At 47.5% G+C, this 15,381-nt stretch overlaps 1 protein-coding gene across 2 annotated transcripts in view; it reads left to right on the forward strand.

The window, feature by feature from the left end:
- Window positions 1-15,381, forward strand: part of LOC141133850 (NACHT, LRR and PYD domains-containing protein 3-like) — a 267,114-nt gene that overhangs the window by 240,166 nt on the left and 11,567 nt on the right. For both annotated transcript variants that reach the window (XM_073623429.1, XM_073623430.1), the window contains 2 exons: window positions 6,993-7,169; window positions 7,837-7,913. In XM_073623429.1, coding sequence (XP_073479530.1) covers window positions 6,993-7,169; window positions 7,837-7,879 — 220 coding nt within the window. In that variant the 3' untranslated portion in view covers window positions 7,880-7,913. The remainder of the gene's footprint in view (window positions 1-6,992; window positions 7,170-7,836; window positions 7,914-15,381) is intronic.

Raw genomic sequence — 15,381 nt, forward strand, 5'->3', positions numbered from 1 at the left:
CTGATACTTCCAAATAATAATTACACAACAACAATTATAATACAAAGCAAATACTACATACAATATATGTCTGCTACTACCAGTTTTGCCAACCGCCCGTAAATTTATGGGCAGCCCGTAACTTAAAGCCCATTTTCGGGGTGCCCGTGAATGTCCGTTACGGGCAATGGTGCCCATAAAAAAGATGGCCGCAAGCCGTCCATTCAAATGCGCATGCGCCGTTCCGAAGCCGGCCGGGCTTGGGAAAGTTCGTACACGCTCGGCGCATACACAGTAACGCAATGAAACCGCCTGGCGCCATTTTTAAATGGAAAATAGCGGCTGCGAGTGGCATTCGCTTCAGGACGGGGCAGGCTGAGCTCGGGCGGATTATACACGGGCCACGGCATGGATTGTGAGCTCCTCCTTCTGGAGTCCTGGTAATGACACTTCGTTTTTTTAGCACAGGGCATGCCTGCTGCAGAGGGTGGGGGTGATGACATGATGGACAGCACTTGTACCTTCCTAACTGGCACACTGGTCATAATGTTATGGCTCCCCATAGGAAGTTCCTATGGGGAGCCATAACATTATGACCAGTGTGAGTCGTCACACACACACAGCCACAGCCAAGGAGAAGGAGTGGACAGGCAAGTCAGTCCTCCTGCAGTATGCCCGCAGCCTGCATCCACCTCCTGCAGTATGCCTGCAGCCTCTATCCACCTCCTGCAGTATGCCCGCAGCCGCCGTCCACCTCCTGTAGTATGCCCGCAGCCTCTGTCCACCTCCTGTAGTATGCCCGCAGCCTCTGTCCACCTCCTGCAGTATGCCCACAGCCTCCATCCACCTCCTGCAGTATGCCCGCAGCCTCCGTCCACCTCCTGCAGTATGCCTGCAGCCTCCATCCACCTACTGCAGTATGCCCGCAGCCTCCGTCCACCTTCTGTAGTATGCCCACGGACTCTGTCCACCTCCTGCAGTATGCCCGCAGCCTCTGTTCACCTCCTGCAGTATGCCCACAGCCTCCGTCCACCTTCTGTAGTATGCCCACAGACTCTGTCCACCTCCTGCAGTATGCCTGCAGCCTCCGCCCACCGCCTGTAGTATGCCCGTAGGCTCCGTCCACCTCCTGCAGTATGCCCGTAGCCTCCATCCACCTCCTGCAGTATGCCCGCAGCCTCCATCCACCTCCTGCAGTATGCCCGCAGTCTCCGTCCACCTCCTGCAGTATGCCCGCAGCCTCCGTTCACCTCCTGTGGTATGCCCGCAGCCTCCGTTCACCTCCTGTGGTATGCCCGCAGCCTCCATCCACCTCCTGTGGTATGCCCGCAGCCTCCGCCCACCTCCTGTAGTATGCCCGCAGCCTCTGTCCACCTCCTGTAGTATGTCCGCAGCCTCCATCCACCTTCTGTAGTATGCCTGCAGACTCCACCCACCTCCTGTAGTATGCTCGCAGCCTCCAACCACCTACTGCTGTATGCCCGCAGTCTGCGCCCACCTCCTGTAGTATGCCCGCAGCCTCCACCCACCTCCTTTAGTATTCCCTTAGCCTCCGCCCACCTCCTGTAATATGCCCGTAGCCTCCGTCCACCTCCTGCAGTATGTCCGCAGCCTCCGTCCACCTCCTGCAGTATGCCCGCAACCTCCGTCCACCTCCTACAGTATGCCCGCAGTCTCTGCCCACCTCCTGTAGTATGCCCGCAGCCTCTGTCCACCTCCTGTAGTATGCCCGCAACCTCCATCCACCTCCTGTAGTATGCCCGCAGACTCTGTCCACCTCCTGCATGACACTGTAGGGCTTAAGGCCAGTCTCCTAATACTCACCCATTTACCCCATATTACCCTCCCTCCAAAAACATCATAAACGACTCAAACTAGTTTTTGGAGTAAATGGCCTAATGGCCTTATATTTATTAAAATATAAATTACCATAAATATAATATAAATAACCGTAAACTTTTAATAATAACTTTATTGGGGTAACTATCAATAAACAACTATCACCCTGGTCACTGTAAACAATTCTTTTACTTTTTGAACCTACCAGTCGGCAACCCCTGACTCGGCAGTACCCTAACTTCCAGTGACCTAAACCTTTTTAACTCCTCCAAGCCCTTCATAGCCTGAAAGTTCATAACCTCAATCCCCATCCTTCATGGATGGGTACCAGCAAAACCCCCCATCCGATGGATGGGTACCATAACGCAACCCCCATCCCCTGGATGGGTACAACATGTTTCATACATGTAACTTGACATATCCTATTCAAGGAAACAAAAAAACTGCCACAGCACGAAAGGGGTAACCTCTTACCCTTGCGCGCACCTCCACACCCTCAAGCCTCTCTGAATCCCTTCTTGCAAACCTAGAGACCATAGATCCGTCCCCACCTCATTTAAATGTACCCGTCACTGCGTAAATACCTCCAGGTATCTACCTCCAGCTCTCTATGGCGGATGGCTAAACCCCCGTTCTTAACAAAGAATCTGCTCACTTCCTTGTTCACCTTTATCCTATCCCTGTCCACCTTCTTTGCTGACCATGCCCAACGCCATGACAACCTACCCACCATGTCTGACCAAACTAAAACCATCCTAGGGTATGCCGCTCTCAAACACAAACAATCACATTTAATATCCCGAATAAGGTCCCTCATGGATCTGGCTCCCATGTCATTCCCACCTACGTGCAATAGCAAAACATCAGGGGCCCTATCTAGTCTGGAAAATCTGTGTATTTCCCCCAACACCCTGTTCCATCGCATACCCGGGACCCCGATCCACCTGATGAGTGCTTCTTGCCTGGGGATCCTTAACTGCCTGCCGTTCGGCCTAACGTCGGCTCTCTTGGCCCCCCAAAAAACATATGTATGGCCAAGTAACCATACCAGGCCCACATCATTACCTGCAAACAAGAAGAATAATACAAACTCCAGTAAACATACAGTATCAAACAACATGCCCTGTAAACTTAACCAACTATACTTGCAACAGTTGTGGGCGGACGTACAATTTAAATCTATCCAAATCCCACCTTCCAATACGTCTAATGACGTCCTGGCTCAAAACTGCCTTAGCAGCCTCTGTGGCCACCCCAATTCTAAAGGAATGAGAAGAAAATTGACGCGGGTCGCACCCCACCCTAACCACGCATTTTTAAAAAATGCTATAAACTGAAATTTGGGTAAAAACACCCCATCCTCATGTATTAACAAAGGCCCCTCAAACTCCGATCTAATCTCCAAAAAGGATTTCACTACATTAACAGGGCAGATACTTACCTCGTCAATCCTGCCAACATCCAAGTACCTGCCTTTTCCAGCCTGATCAGTCTTATGCCGCGTACACACTAGCGGACTTTACGGCAGACTTTGCCCAGCGGATGGGATTTCGTCGGACAATTCGATGTGTGTGGGCTCCAGTGGACTTTGCTCTCTCAAAAGTTGGACGGACTTCGATTTGAAACATGTTTTAATTCAATCCGTCGAAATCGAGTTCGGTCGAAAAGTCCAATCGTCTGTATGCTAGTTCGACAGACAAAAAGCCACGCTAGGGCAGCTATTGGCTACTGGCTATGAACTTCCTTGTTTTAGTCCGGTCGTACGTCATCACGTACGAATTCGACGGACTTTGGTGGATGGGGTTTACAGGAATAGACAGACATGTGTGGACTGTGGAGAGGAGACTATAGAATAAAACCAGAGCCGCCAAGCTGGAGCCGTCTGAAATATGTTTTTTTACTTTTGTTTAACTTAAACACAATGCTAATAGCACTAGATATGTGTTTATAGTTCAAATATTGATAATTGCACTGTTTAGCACTAAAAACAGTAATTTTAGGTACTTTTTTGGCAGTGCCAGTAAAGAATGTGGATCTGTCAGTAAATTTCACTTCAGGGGGTTGGAAACACTGGATTCTACCACAACCTCAGTGCTGGAACAATGTGTTGCAGAATAATGAATTGGTATTAATACACTTTATACAGAAAACTAACAACTTTATAAAGTCATTGTAGAAATGGAGTCGGTGAGGATTTCCTCTCAGTAGTGCCACATCCAAAAACTTGTTAGAAACAAAATAAATACCCCTAAGGGGGACTTTTAAGACACTTGTATATTAAAAGTGGAGCTCCGGGAGAAATGTTACTTTGTAGATAAACTCCCCCTATAATCCTCATGATGAATGTATTCTAGTAAAGGTACGCTGTAATTCAAGGTCCGCTTTGTATTTTTGCAGCATTGTTTTCTTACTTTTGTAAGTCCCAGCAGGCCGCCACCATCTTATGTGTGGGCATCTGAAGCCAGACTCTATCTCTTCTTGTATTCCATGGTTACACAGCATGCACCTCAAGATCTCGCACATGCTCAGAGCAGCATGAGCCGTGTAATAGGTTGTAGGTCAGGTTTCCATAGCAACAATAGTGTCAGAGGAAGTCTCCGCCCCTTAGCTATGGAAACCTCCCCTCCCCCTCCAGGAAGCAGGAAGTTTATCTACATTTACAAAGATTATAAATCTAGAAATATAAAAATCTCCTGCAAAAGGTAATTACTTTATAATAGATGATAATTGTAAATGATATCCCTTGTTTCTGTGCAGATATATATATATATATATATATATATATATATATATATATATATTGTTATTGAATTATTTCTCTAAAACAAAAGTTAATACTGCAGCTGCAGGAAGAGATTCACAGGACTCAATCACTGTGTGTAAAATGTCCGTTCCGTGCAAAAATGTATTATTACATGTTATTTTATACATAGATAAGAAAGGGGAGGTGTGAGATGTTATTAAAAGCTAAGAAATAGAAATATATTATTAAAATCTGGAGAATAGTACAACTGTAAAAGTAAAACCTTGAGGGGGGAGGGGGGAGTAGAGACAGAGAGAGATTCTAGTAGAAGATGTGTCTGTGTGTGAGGTGAAGATCACAGAACACATTTCAACAGTCAGAACAAAATGGAGTCTCTTGTGCTTAAATCACCAATACAGAGAATGTCCATATCATATATATATATATATAACATCTGTACAGAAATCATTTATCATTTACAATTAATTTGTTGTTTAAAAAGTAATTACCTTTTGCAGAAGCTGCCCCACCAAATTGCCCCATCAAAACTGCCCTATCCTATTACCACTCTCAAAATTGCCCCATCAAAACTGCCCCATCCTATTGCCCCATCAAAATTACCCTATTTTACTGCCACCATCAAAATTGCCCCACCATAACTGCCCCATCATACTGCCACCATCAAAATTGCCACATCAAAACTGCCCCATCCTATTGCCCATCATACTGCCACCATCTTATTACCCCCATCAAAATTGCCCCATCCTATTGCCCCATTAAAACTGCCCCATCCTATTGCCCTCATCAAACTGCCCCATAAAATTGCCCCAACAAAACTGCCCCATCCTTTGCCCTCATCAAACTGCCCCATCAAAACTGCCCCATAAAATTGCCCCATCAAAACTGCCCCATTCGATTGCCCTCATCAACCTGCCCCATCAAAACTGTCCCATAAAATTGCCCCATCAAAACTGTCCCATCAAAACTATCCCATCAAAACTTTCCCATCAAAAGTGCTCCATCATACTGCCCCATCCTATTGCCCTCATCAAACTGCTGCATCGAAACTGTCCCATAAAATTGCCCCATCAAAACTGCCCCCACCCTATTGCCTCCATCAAAATTGCTCCATAATACTGCCTCTGTCAAATTGCCCCATCAAAATCGCCCCATCAAAACTGCCCCATCATACTGCCCTTATCACAATTGCCCCATCCTATTGCCCCATCATACTGCCCTTATCACAATTGCCCCATCCTATTGCCCCATCATACTGCCCCCATCAAAATTGCCACATCAAATTTCTCCCATGAAAATTGCCCCAACAAATTGCCCCCATCAGATTGCCCCATCGTACTGATACCATCAAAATTGCCCCATCAAAATTGCCCATCATATTGCCTCCATCAAAATTGTGCCATCCTATAGCCCCATTCTACTGCCACCCTCAAATGTGCCCTATCCTATTGCACCCTCAAAACTGCCCCATTAAACTGCCCCAATCAAAACTGCCCACATCCATCCTATTGCCCCATCAAAACTTCCCCAACAAAATGGCCCCATTATACTCCCACCATAAAAATGGCCCCATCAAAATTGCCCCATCCTATTGTGCCCATCAAAATTGGCAGTAAAACCCCATCAAAACAGCCCCATCAAAATTGCCCCATCATATTGCCCAATAAAAATGCCCCATCCTATTGCCCTCATCAAACTTGCCCCATCAAAATTGCTCCATTAACTGCCACCATGAAAACTGTCCCATCAAACTGCCCTCATCAAAACTGCCCCATGAAAGCTGCACCCATCTTATTGCCCCAAAATTGCCCCACCCTTTTGCCTCATCAAAATTGCCCATCAAAACTGCCCCCTCCTATTCCTGTATTATAAATGATTAGTAATGGTGTGACCCTCCGCCCCCCCCCTGGGATTTGTATGTAATGAGAGATGAGATGTTCCAGCCCCTCCCCCACCGCCCATCACTGTGTATAAGAAGATTTGGTCACCATGGCAACAAAAGCCTGGTTACCCTTTTTATAAATGGCCGCCGCCTCGCATGACGTCATTTCCGGTTTACAAATAATGGGATGGTATGGCCTGGTGATGCCGATCGATGACAGAATTCTCCCAGGAGGCATTGCAGAGTGGAAATGATGAGCTCCGCCCCCGGGAGGGGGAAGGGAAGATTTCAATCTTAGATATAAAATATATATAAATGTCAGTGGATGTGTCTACCTCTGCCCCTCCCTGGAAGAACATTTCATTCTCTAAGACCCCGCCCACTGATTATTCATTGGATGTGTCTACTTCTGTCCCTCCCTGGAAAAATATTTCATTCTCTAAGACCCCGCCCACTGATTATTCATTGGATGTGTCTACTTCTGCCCCTCCCTGGAAGAACATTTCACCTCTTTCCTGCTTCTACCTCCAGTATTAGGGGCTGTAAAGGGACATTCCGGTGCTGTGATGATCTTTGCTCCGTTATCTCCACAAACCGAACTCTGACCATTCTGGAGATAATATTGGACGATGAGGGGAAGATGTCGGAGTCAGAAGTGATACGACGTTGTGAGGTCCTCCGGAATGCCGGCTTCTCTGTGGAAAGATGGTAAGATCTGTTCTATTAGAGGTAACACACATACTAAGTCTTAGAATGTGAATAGTAAAATGTAGACAACATTGGATGGTGATGAGATGATGGAGGTGGGATGATGTTGGGAGGTCTTCTGACACCCAGGCTGCACTGTAATGAAAATGGAAGGACGGGTGACAAACATTCTATACAATTTCTGTAGAACCCATTGGAGGTCTCTGTAGTTCTACAGATAATGAGAGAGATGATTGAGATTTCCTGTGCCAGTCACAGATTTCACAGATGATGGAGAATTTATTCCTCATCCCAAGTTTTATCATTACAGATGGGGATGGGGAAAATCAGATCCACCAATAATAATCTTAGTCAGGTCCTGCAATCTTCCACAAGGTTTTACCTTTACAGAAAAATAACCTCCCATCCCCCGAGGTCCATCCAATGTGTCAGTATAACTGAGCCAATCAGATGTGTGTTCTCATCCTGTACACATGACAGCCCAGCACACCAGTCATACAGTCTGCTATCCCAATGGTTGGATGGACATGAGTGTGTGGCCCCTGCCATGGTGAGGGCCCTCACTTTTCCATCATTTCTTACAGAGCACAGTATGAGCCCCTCCCCCTCCTCCATCATCACAGCAACATTTCCTCCTCTAACACTCTCATTTTATTCTTCTATGAAGGGATGGAAGACTTTGGAGTGTATCTATAGAGAGAAGAAGATAAGAAGATGGTGTGTGGGAGCTCCTCCCCCTCTCAGGTAATACACGGATCCGGATATGAAGAGAATGTCCGGAATGGAATGATATCAGAGTAAAGTCATATGAACTCTCAGCTTTTATTTTCTCTTTCTGATTATTAAATATAGAATTCCAGTAATAGTAGTCTTTGTGTTCTTTTCCTCTTCTAAATGGCCTCATTTCTGCTCAGTTTTGCCCATTTCTGTGTTGTTCTGTGACCGGTACCCCCTTCACAGCACTGATCTGATAGGGGCACCCGCGCATGCGCGCTCCCATCTATTGTACTAGAAGCCTGCGGTGACACACTGGCTGCACCACACATCAGATCACCGCTACAGCTCCGTCTCCATTGTCATCTGATTGGAGCCCCGCCTCTGCCCCGCCTCCTCTCTATGAGTGACAGCGGCCCCCGGCAGATTCTGTGTCACCCATCCCACTGCAGCGCATTACGTGTCACCCATCCCACTGCAGCGCATTACGTGTCACCCATCCCACTGCAGAGCATTACTTGTCACCCATCCCACTGCAGAGCATTACGTGTCACCCATCCCACTACAGAGCATTACGTGTCACCCATCCCACTGCAGAGCATTACATGTCACCCAACCCACTGCAGAGCATTACATGTCACCCAACCCACTGCAGAGCATTACGTGTCACCCATCCCACTGCAGAGCATTATGTGTCACCCAACCCACTGCAGAGCATTGCATTTCACCAATCCCACTGCAGAGCATTACATGTCACCCATCCCACTGCAGAGCATTATGTGTCACCCAACCCACTGCAGAGCATTGCATTTCACCAATCCCACTGCAGAGCATTACATGTCACCCATCCCACTGCAGAACATTACGTGTCACCCATCCCATTGCAGAGCATTACATGTCATCCATCCCACTGCAGGGCATTACATGTCACCCATCCCACTGCAGATCATTACGTGTTACCATCCCACTGCAGAGTATTACGTGTCATCCATCCCACTGCAGAGCATTACGTGTCACCCAACCCACTGCAGAGCATTGCATGTCACCAATCCCACTGCAGAGCATTATGTGTCACCCATCCCACTGCAGAGCATTATGTGTCACCCATCCCACTGCAGAGCATTGCATTTCACCAATCCCACTGCAGAGCATTACATGTTACCCATCCCACTGCAGAGCATTATGTGTCACCCAACACACTGCAAAGCATTACATGTCACATATTCCACTGCAGAGCATTAAGTGTCACTCAACCCACTGCAGACCATTACATTTCATCAATCCCACTGCAGAGCATTACGTGTCAACCATCCCTCTGCAGAGCATTACATGTCACCCATCCCACAGCAGAGCATTACATATCACCCATCCCACTGCAGAGCATTACATTTCACCCATCCCACTGCAGAGCATTACATGTCACACATCCCACTGCAAAGCATTACATGTCACCCATCCCATTGCAGAGCATTAGGTGTCACCCATCCCACTGCAGAGCATTACATGTCACCCAACCCACTGCAGAGCATTACATGTTATCCATCCCACTACAGAGCATTATGTGTCACCCATCCCACTGCAGAGCATTATGTGTCACCCAACCCACTGCAGAGCATTACATGTCACTCAACCCACTGCAGAGTATTACATGTCACCAAACCCACTGCAGAGCATTACATGTCACCCAACCCACTGCAGATCATTACGTTTCACCCATCCCACTACAGGGCATTGCATGTCACCAATCCCACCGCAGAGCATTACATTTCACCCATCCCACTGCAGAGCATTTTGTATCACCCATCCCACAGCAGAGCATTACATGTTACAACATCCCACTGCAGAGCATTATGTGTCACCCATCCCACTTCAGAGCATTACGTGTCACCCATTCAATTGCAGAGCATTACGTGTCACCCATCCCATTGCAGTGCATTTCATGCCACCCATCCCACTGCAGAGCATTATGTGTCACCCATCCCACTGCAGAGCATTACATGTCACCCATCCCACTGCTGAACATTACGTGTCACCCATCCCACTGCAGAGCATTACATGTCACCCATCCCACTGCACAGCATTATGTGTCACCCATCCCACTGCACAGCATTATGTGTCACCCATCCCACTGCACAGCATTATGTGTCACCCATCCCACTGCACAGCATTACGTGTTACCCATCCCACTGCAGAGCATTACATGTCACCCATCCCACTGCAGAGCATTACATGTCACCCATCCCACTGCAGAGTATTGCATTTCACCAATCCCACTGCAGAGCATTATATTTCATCAATCCCAATGCAGAGCATTACGTGTCGTCCATCCCACTTTAGAGCATTACGTGTCGCCCATCCCACTGCAGAGCATTATGTGTTAACCATCCCACTGCAGCGTATTACGTGTCACTCATCCCACTACAGAGCATTACTTATCGCTCATCCCATTGCAGAGCATTACGTGTCACCCAACCCACTGCAGAGCATTACATGTCACCCATCCCATTGCAGAGCATTAGGTGTCACCCATCCCACTGCAGAGCATTACATGTCACCCAACCCACTGCAAAGCATTACATGTCACCCATCCCACTGCAGAGCATTACATTTCACCCATCCCACTGCAGAGCATTACATGTCACCTATCCCACTGCAGCACACTGCATGTCACCCAACCAACTGCAGAGCATTATGTGTCACCGAACCCACTGCAGAGCATTACGTGTCACCCATCCCACTGCAGCGCACTGCATGTCACCCAACCAACTGCAGAGCATTATGTGTCACCGAACCCACTGCAGAGCATTACGTGTCACCCATCCCACTGCAGAGCACTGCATGTCACCCAACCCACTGCAGAGCATTACGTGTCACCCATCCCACTGCAGAGCATTACGTGTCACCCCTCCCACTGCAGCATATTACATGTCACCCAACACACTGCAGAGCATTATGTGTCACCCAACCCACTGCGGAGCATTACATGTCACTCAATCCACTGCAGAGTATTACATGTAACCCAACCCACTGCAGAGCATTAGGTGTCACCCATCCCACTGCAGAGCATTACAGTCACCCAACCCACCTGCAGAGCATTACATGTCACCAATCCCACTGCAGAGCATTACATGTCACCCATCCCACTGCAAAGCATTACATGTCACCCATCCCACTGCAAAGCATTATGTGTCACCCATCCCACTGCAGACCATTACGTGTCACCCATCCAATTGCAGAGCATTACATGTCACCCATCCCACTGCAGAGCATTACGTGTCACCCATCCCATTGCACAGCATTATGTGTCACCCATCCCACTGCAGAGCATTACGTGTCATCCAACCCACTACAGAGCACTGCATGTCACCCATTCCACTGCAGAGCATTACATTTCACCAACCCCACTGCAGAGCATTACATATCACCCATCCCACTGCAGAGCATTTTATATCACCCATCCCACTGCAGAGCATTACATGTCACCCATCCCACTGCAAAGCATTACATGTCACCCAACCCACTGCAAAGCATTATGTATCACCATCCCACTGCAGAGCATTACGTTTCACCCATCCCACTTCAGAGCATTACGTGTCACCCATCCAATTGCAGAGCATTACATGTCACCCATCCCACTGCAGAGCATTACATGTCACCCATCCCATTGCACAGCATTATGTGTCACCCATCCCACTGCAGAGCATTACGTGTCACCCATTCAATTGCAGAGCATTACGTGTTACCCCACCCACTGCAGAGCATTACATTTCACTCATCCCACTGCAGAGCATTACATTTCACCATTCCCACTGCAGAGCATTACGTGTCACCAATCCCATTTCAGAGCATTACATGTCACCCATCCCACTGCAGAGCATTACATGTCATCCAACCCACTACAGAGCATTACATATCACAAATCCCACTGCAGAGCATTACGTGTCACCCATTCAATTGCAGAGCATTATGTGTCACCCCACCCACTGCAGAGCATTACATTTCACTCATCCCACTGCAGAGCATTACATTTCACCATTCCCACTGCAGAGCATTACGTGTCACCCATCCCATTTCAGAGCATTACATGTCACCCATCCCACTGCAGAGCATTATGTGTCATCCAACCCACTACAGAGCATTACATATCACCCATCCCACTGCAGAGCATGTTGTATCACCCATCCCACAGCAGAGCATTACATGTTACAACATCCCACTGCAGAGCATTACATGTCAGCAATCCCACCGCAGAGCATTACATTTCACCTATCCCACTGCAGAGCATTTTGTATCACCCATCCCACAGCAGAGCATTACATGTTACAACATCCCACTGCAGAGCATTATGTATCACCCATCCCACTGCAGAGAATAATGTGTCACCCATCCCACTGCACAGCATTATGTGTCACCCATCCCACTGCACAGCATTATGTGTCACCCAACCCACTGCAGAGCATTACATGTCACTCAACCCACTGCAGAGTATTACATGTCCCCCATCCCACTGCAGAGCATAACAGGTCACCCATCCCACTGCAGTGCATTACGTGTCACCCATCCCATTGCAGAGCATTACGTGTCACCCATCCCACTGCACAGCATTACGTGTCACCCATCCCACTGCAGGGCACTGCATGTCACCCATCCCATTGCAGAGCATTACGTGTCACCCATCCCACTGCAGAGCATTACATGTCACCCAAGTGCACGTAGGTCTGTGAGTACCTGTGTATTGTCTTGTTGTGTACCTGTGTATTGTCTTGAGTATTAGTGCCAGGAAGCTAGCTGTTAGGTAATTTGGACAGGGTAAAATCCCCAATCCTCACTAAATTTAATAGGTACGATGCCCGGCGGGTGTGGAGAGGCGACTCTTTGTACATCTTGCCGCATGTATGCGTTCCTTGATCATCCGATCGAGGGCGAATACTGCTGTGCAAAATGTAAGCACATTGTTTCCCTGGAAGCCCAGGTTTTGAATCTGGGGAAGCAACTGTCAGCACTGAGAAGTCCCTCCATACTAAAGGTGAGCCAGGAACGTACACGGCAGGTGCTGGCAGGGGCCAGCACAGAGGCGGGTGGAGATAAAAAGGTGCAGGCACTAGCAAAGAGTAGATGGGTGACAGTCAGGAGGGGTAGAGGGGGAAGTGCCAGGGAGGCCGATCCAGGACTGGAGCATCCCAATAAGTACGCTACTTTGAGTGACATTGGTGAAACCAGTCTGGGACCAGCACTGCTGGAGCTGAGGGACTCTCCTAGCTGCCGGGGGAGGAACTCCTCCAGTGAGAGTGGGGGGGCAGCAAAGGGAAAGGAAAGACAGATTCTGGTGGTAGGGGACTCAATTCTTAGAAGGACAGAGAGGGCAATCTGTAACCAAGACCTGAAGCGCCGAACAGTATGTTGTCTACCGGGCGCTCGGGTTCGGCACATCACGGATCTTGTGGACAGATTACTGGGAGGGGCTGGGGAAGACCCGGCTGTCATGGTGCACGTTGGCACCAATGACAAAGTCAGAGGCAGATGGAGTGTCCTAAAGAACGATTTTAGGGACTTAGGAGCTAAATTGAGGAAAAGGACCTCCAAGGTAGTATTCTCAGGAATATTACCGGTACATCGAGCCACACCAGAAAGGCAGAGGGAGATTAGGGAAGTAAACAAGTGGCTGAAGAGCTGGTGTAGTAAGGAGGGGTTTGGGTTCCTGGAGGACTGGGCCGACTTCTCAGTCGGTAACCGGTACTATAGAAGGGACGGACTGCACCTAAATGAGGAGGGTGCAGATCTGCTGGGAATGAAGATGGCCAAAAAGTTAGAGGGGTTTTTAAACTAGGCGATGTGGGGGAGGGTCCAGAGGCAGAGATAGCCAGCGCGGAAGATATTCCAGAGGGTAGTATTGGGGGCATTAGTGGCAGGTGAACCAAAGCACAAAAACACAAGGTGAGTATAGTAGCAAGTCCTAGTTGTAATCTCGAAACACCCAATACGAGGACAATATGCGACCGGTCTGAACTATGTGGCATGTTCACCAATGCCAGGAGCATGGCAGACAAGATGGGTGAACAAGAGATACTGTTGTACGAGGAGGATTTGGATTTTGTGTGAATTTTAGAGACCCGGTTCAACAGCTCTCATGATTGGCTGGCAAACATTCAAGGGTATACCCTTTACAGCAAGGATAGGGAGGGTAAAAAAGGGGGAGGGGTATGCCTATATATCAAGAATAATGTACAAGTGAATGTGAGAGATGACATCATTAAGGGAGCTAGGGAGGAGGTGGAATCCTTATGGGTAGAGCTCCAAAGGGATGAAGCTAAGGGGAAAATAATACTGGAGTATGCTATAGGCCCCCTTACCTGAGGGAGGAAGTGGAGACGGATCTCCTATCACAAATTGGATTAGCAGCAAGGATGGGAAGTGTTATCATAATGGGGGATTTTAATTATCCAGACATAGACTGGGTGGAGGGAACCGCGCATTCATTTAAGGCTCGCCAATTTCTTAATGTCTTGCAGGACAATTTTATGGGTCAGATGGTAGACGCACCAACTAGAAATAAAACATTACTGGATCTACTGATTACCAACAATACAGACCTGATCACGGATGTGGAAATACGGGTCAATTTAGGTAACAGCGATCACAGGTCAATTAGTTTCAGTATAAATCACCCAAATAGGAAACATAAAGGGAATACAAAGACACTGAATTTCAAAAGAGCCAACTTCCCTAAACTACAAACCTTGCTAAAAGGCATAAACTGGGATAAAATATTAGGAACAAAGAATACGGAGGAGAGATGGGTTTGCTTTAAGAGCATATTAAATAAGGGCATTAGCCAATGTATCCCATTAGGTAATAAATTTAAAACAGCGAACAAAAGTCCTGGATGGCTTAACTCCAATGTAAAAATGCATATAAAAGCAAAGCAGAAGGCCTTCAAAAAATACAAGGTTGAGGGATCATCCTCAGCATTCAGACTTTATAAAGAATGCAACAGGAAATGTAAGGGTGCAATTAGGACGGCTAAGATAGAACATGAAAGACACATAGCGGAGGAGAGCAAAAAAAATCCCAAGAAATTCTTTAAGTATGTAAACTGTAAAAAAGGGAGGACAGACCATATTGGCCCCATAAAGAATGCGGAAGGACATCTGGTTACAAAGGATGGGGAGATGGCAAAGGTATTGAATTTATTCTTCTCCTCAGTCTTCACGAGTGAATCAGGGGGCTTCAGTAACCAAAACTGCAGTGTTTATCCTCATGACACAACACAGGAAGCACCTCCATGGTTAACAGAGGACGGAATTAAAATTAAACTTGAGAAACTTAACATTAATAAATCACCGGGACCAGATGGCTTGCATCCAAGGGTACTTAGGGAACTCAGTCAAGTGATTGCCAGACCGTTGTTCCTAATTTTTACAGATAGTCTACTGACTGGAATGGTACCAGCTGATTGAAGAAAAGCCAATGTAGCACTAATATTTAAAAAGGGCACAAA

This window comes from Aquarana catesbeiana, linkage group LG03 (genome assembly GCF_042186555.1).
Source record: "Aquarana catesbeiana isolate 2022-GZ linkage group LG03, ASM4218655v1, whole genome shotgun sequence".
NCBI classification, from domain to species: Eukaryota; Metazoa; Chordata; class Amphibia; order Anura; family Ranidae; genus Aquarana; species Aquarana catesbeiana.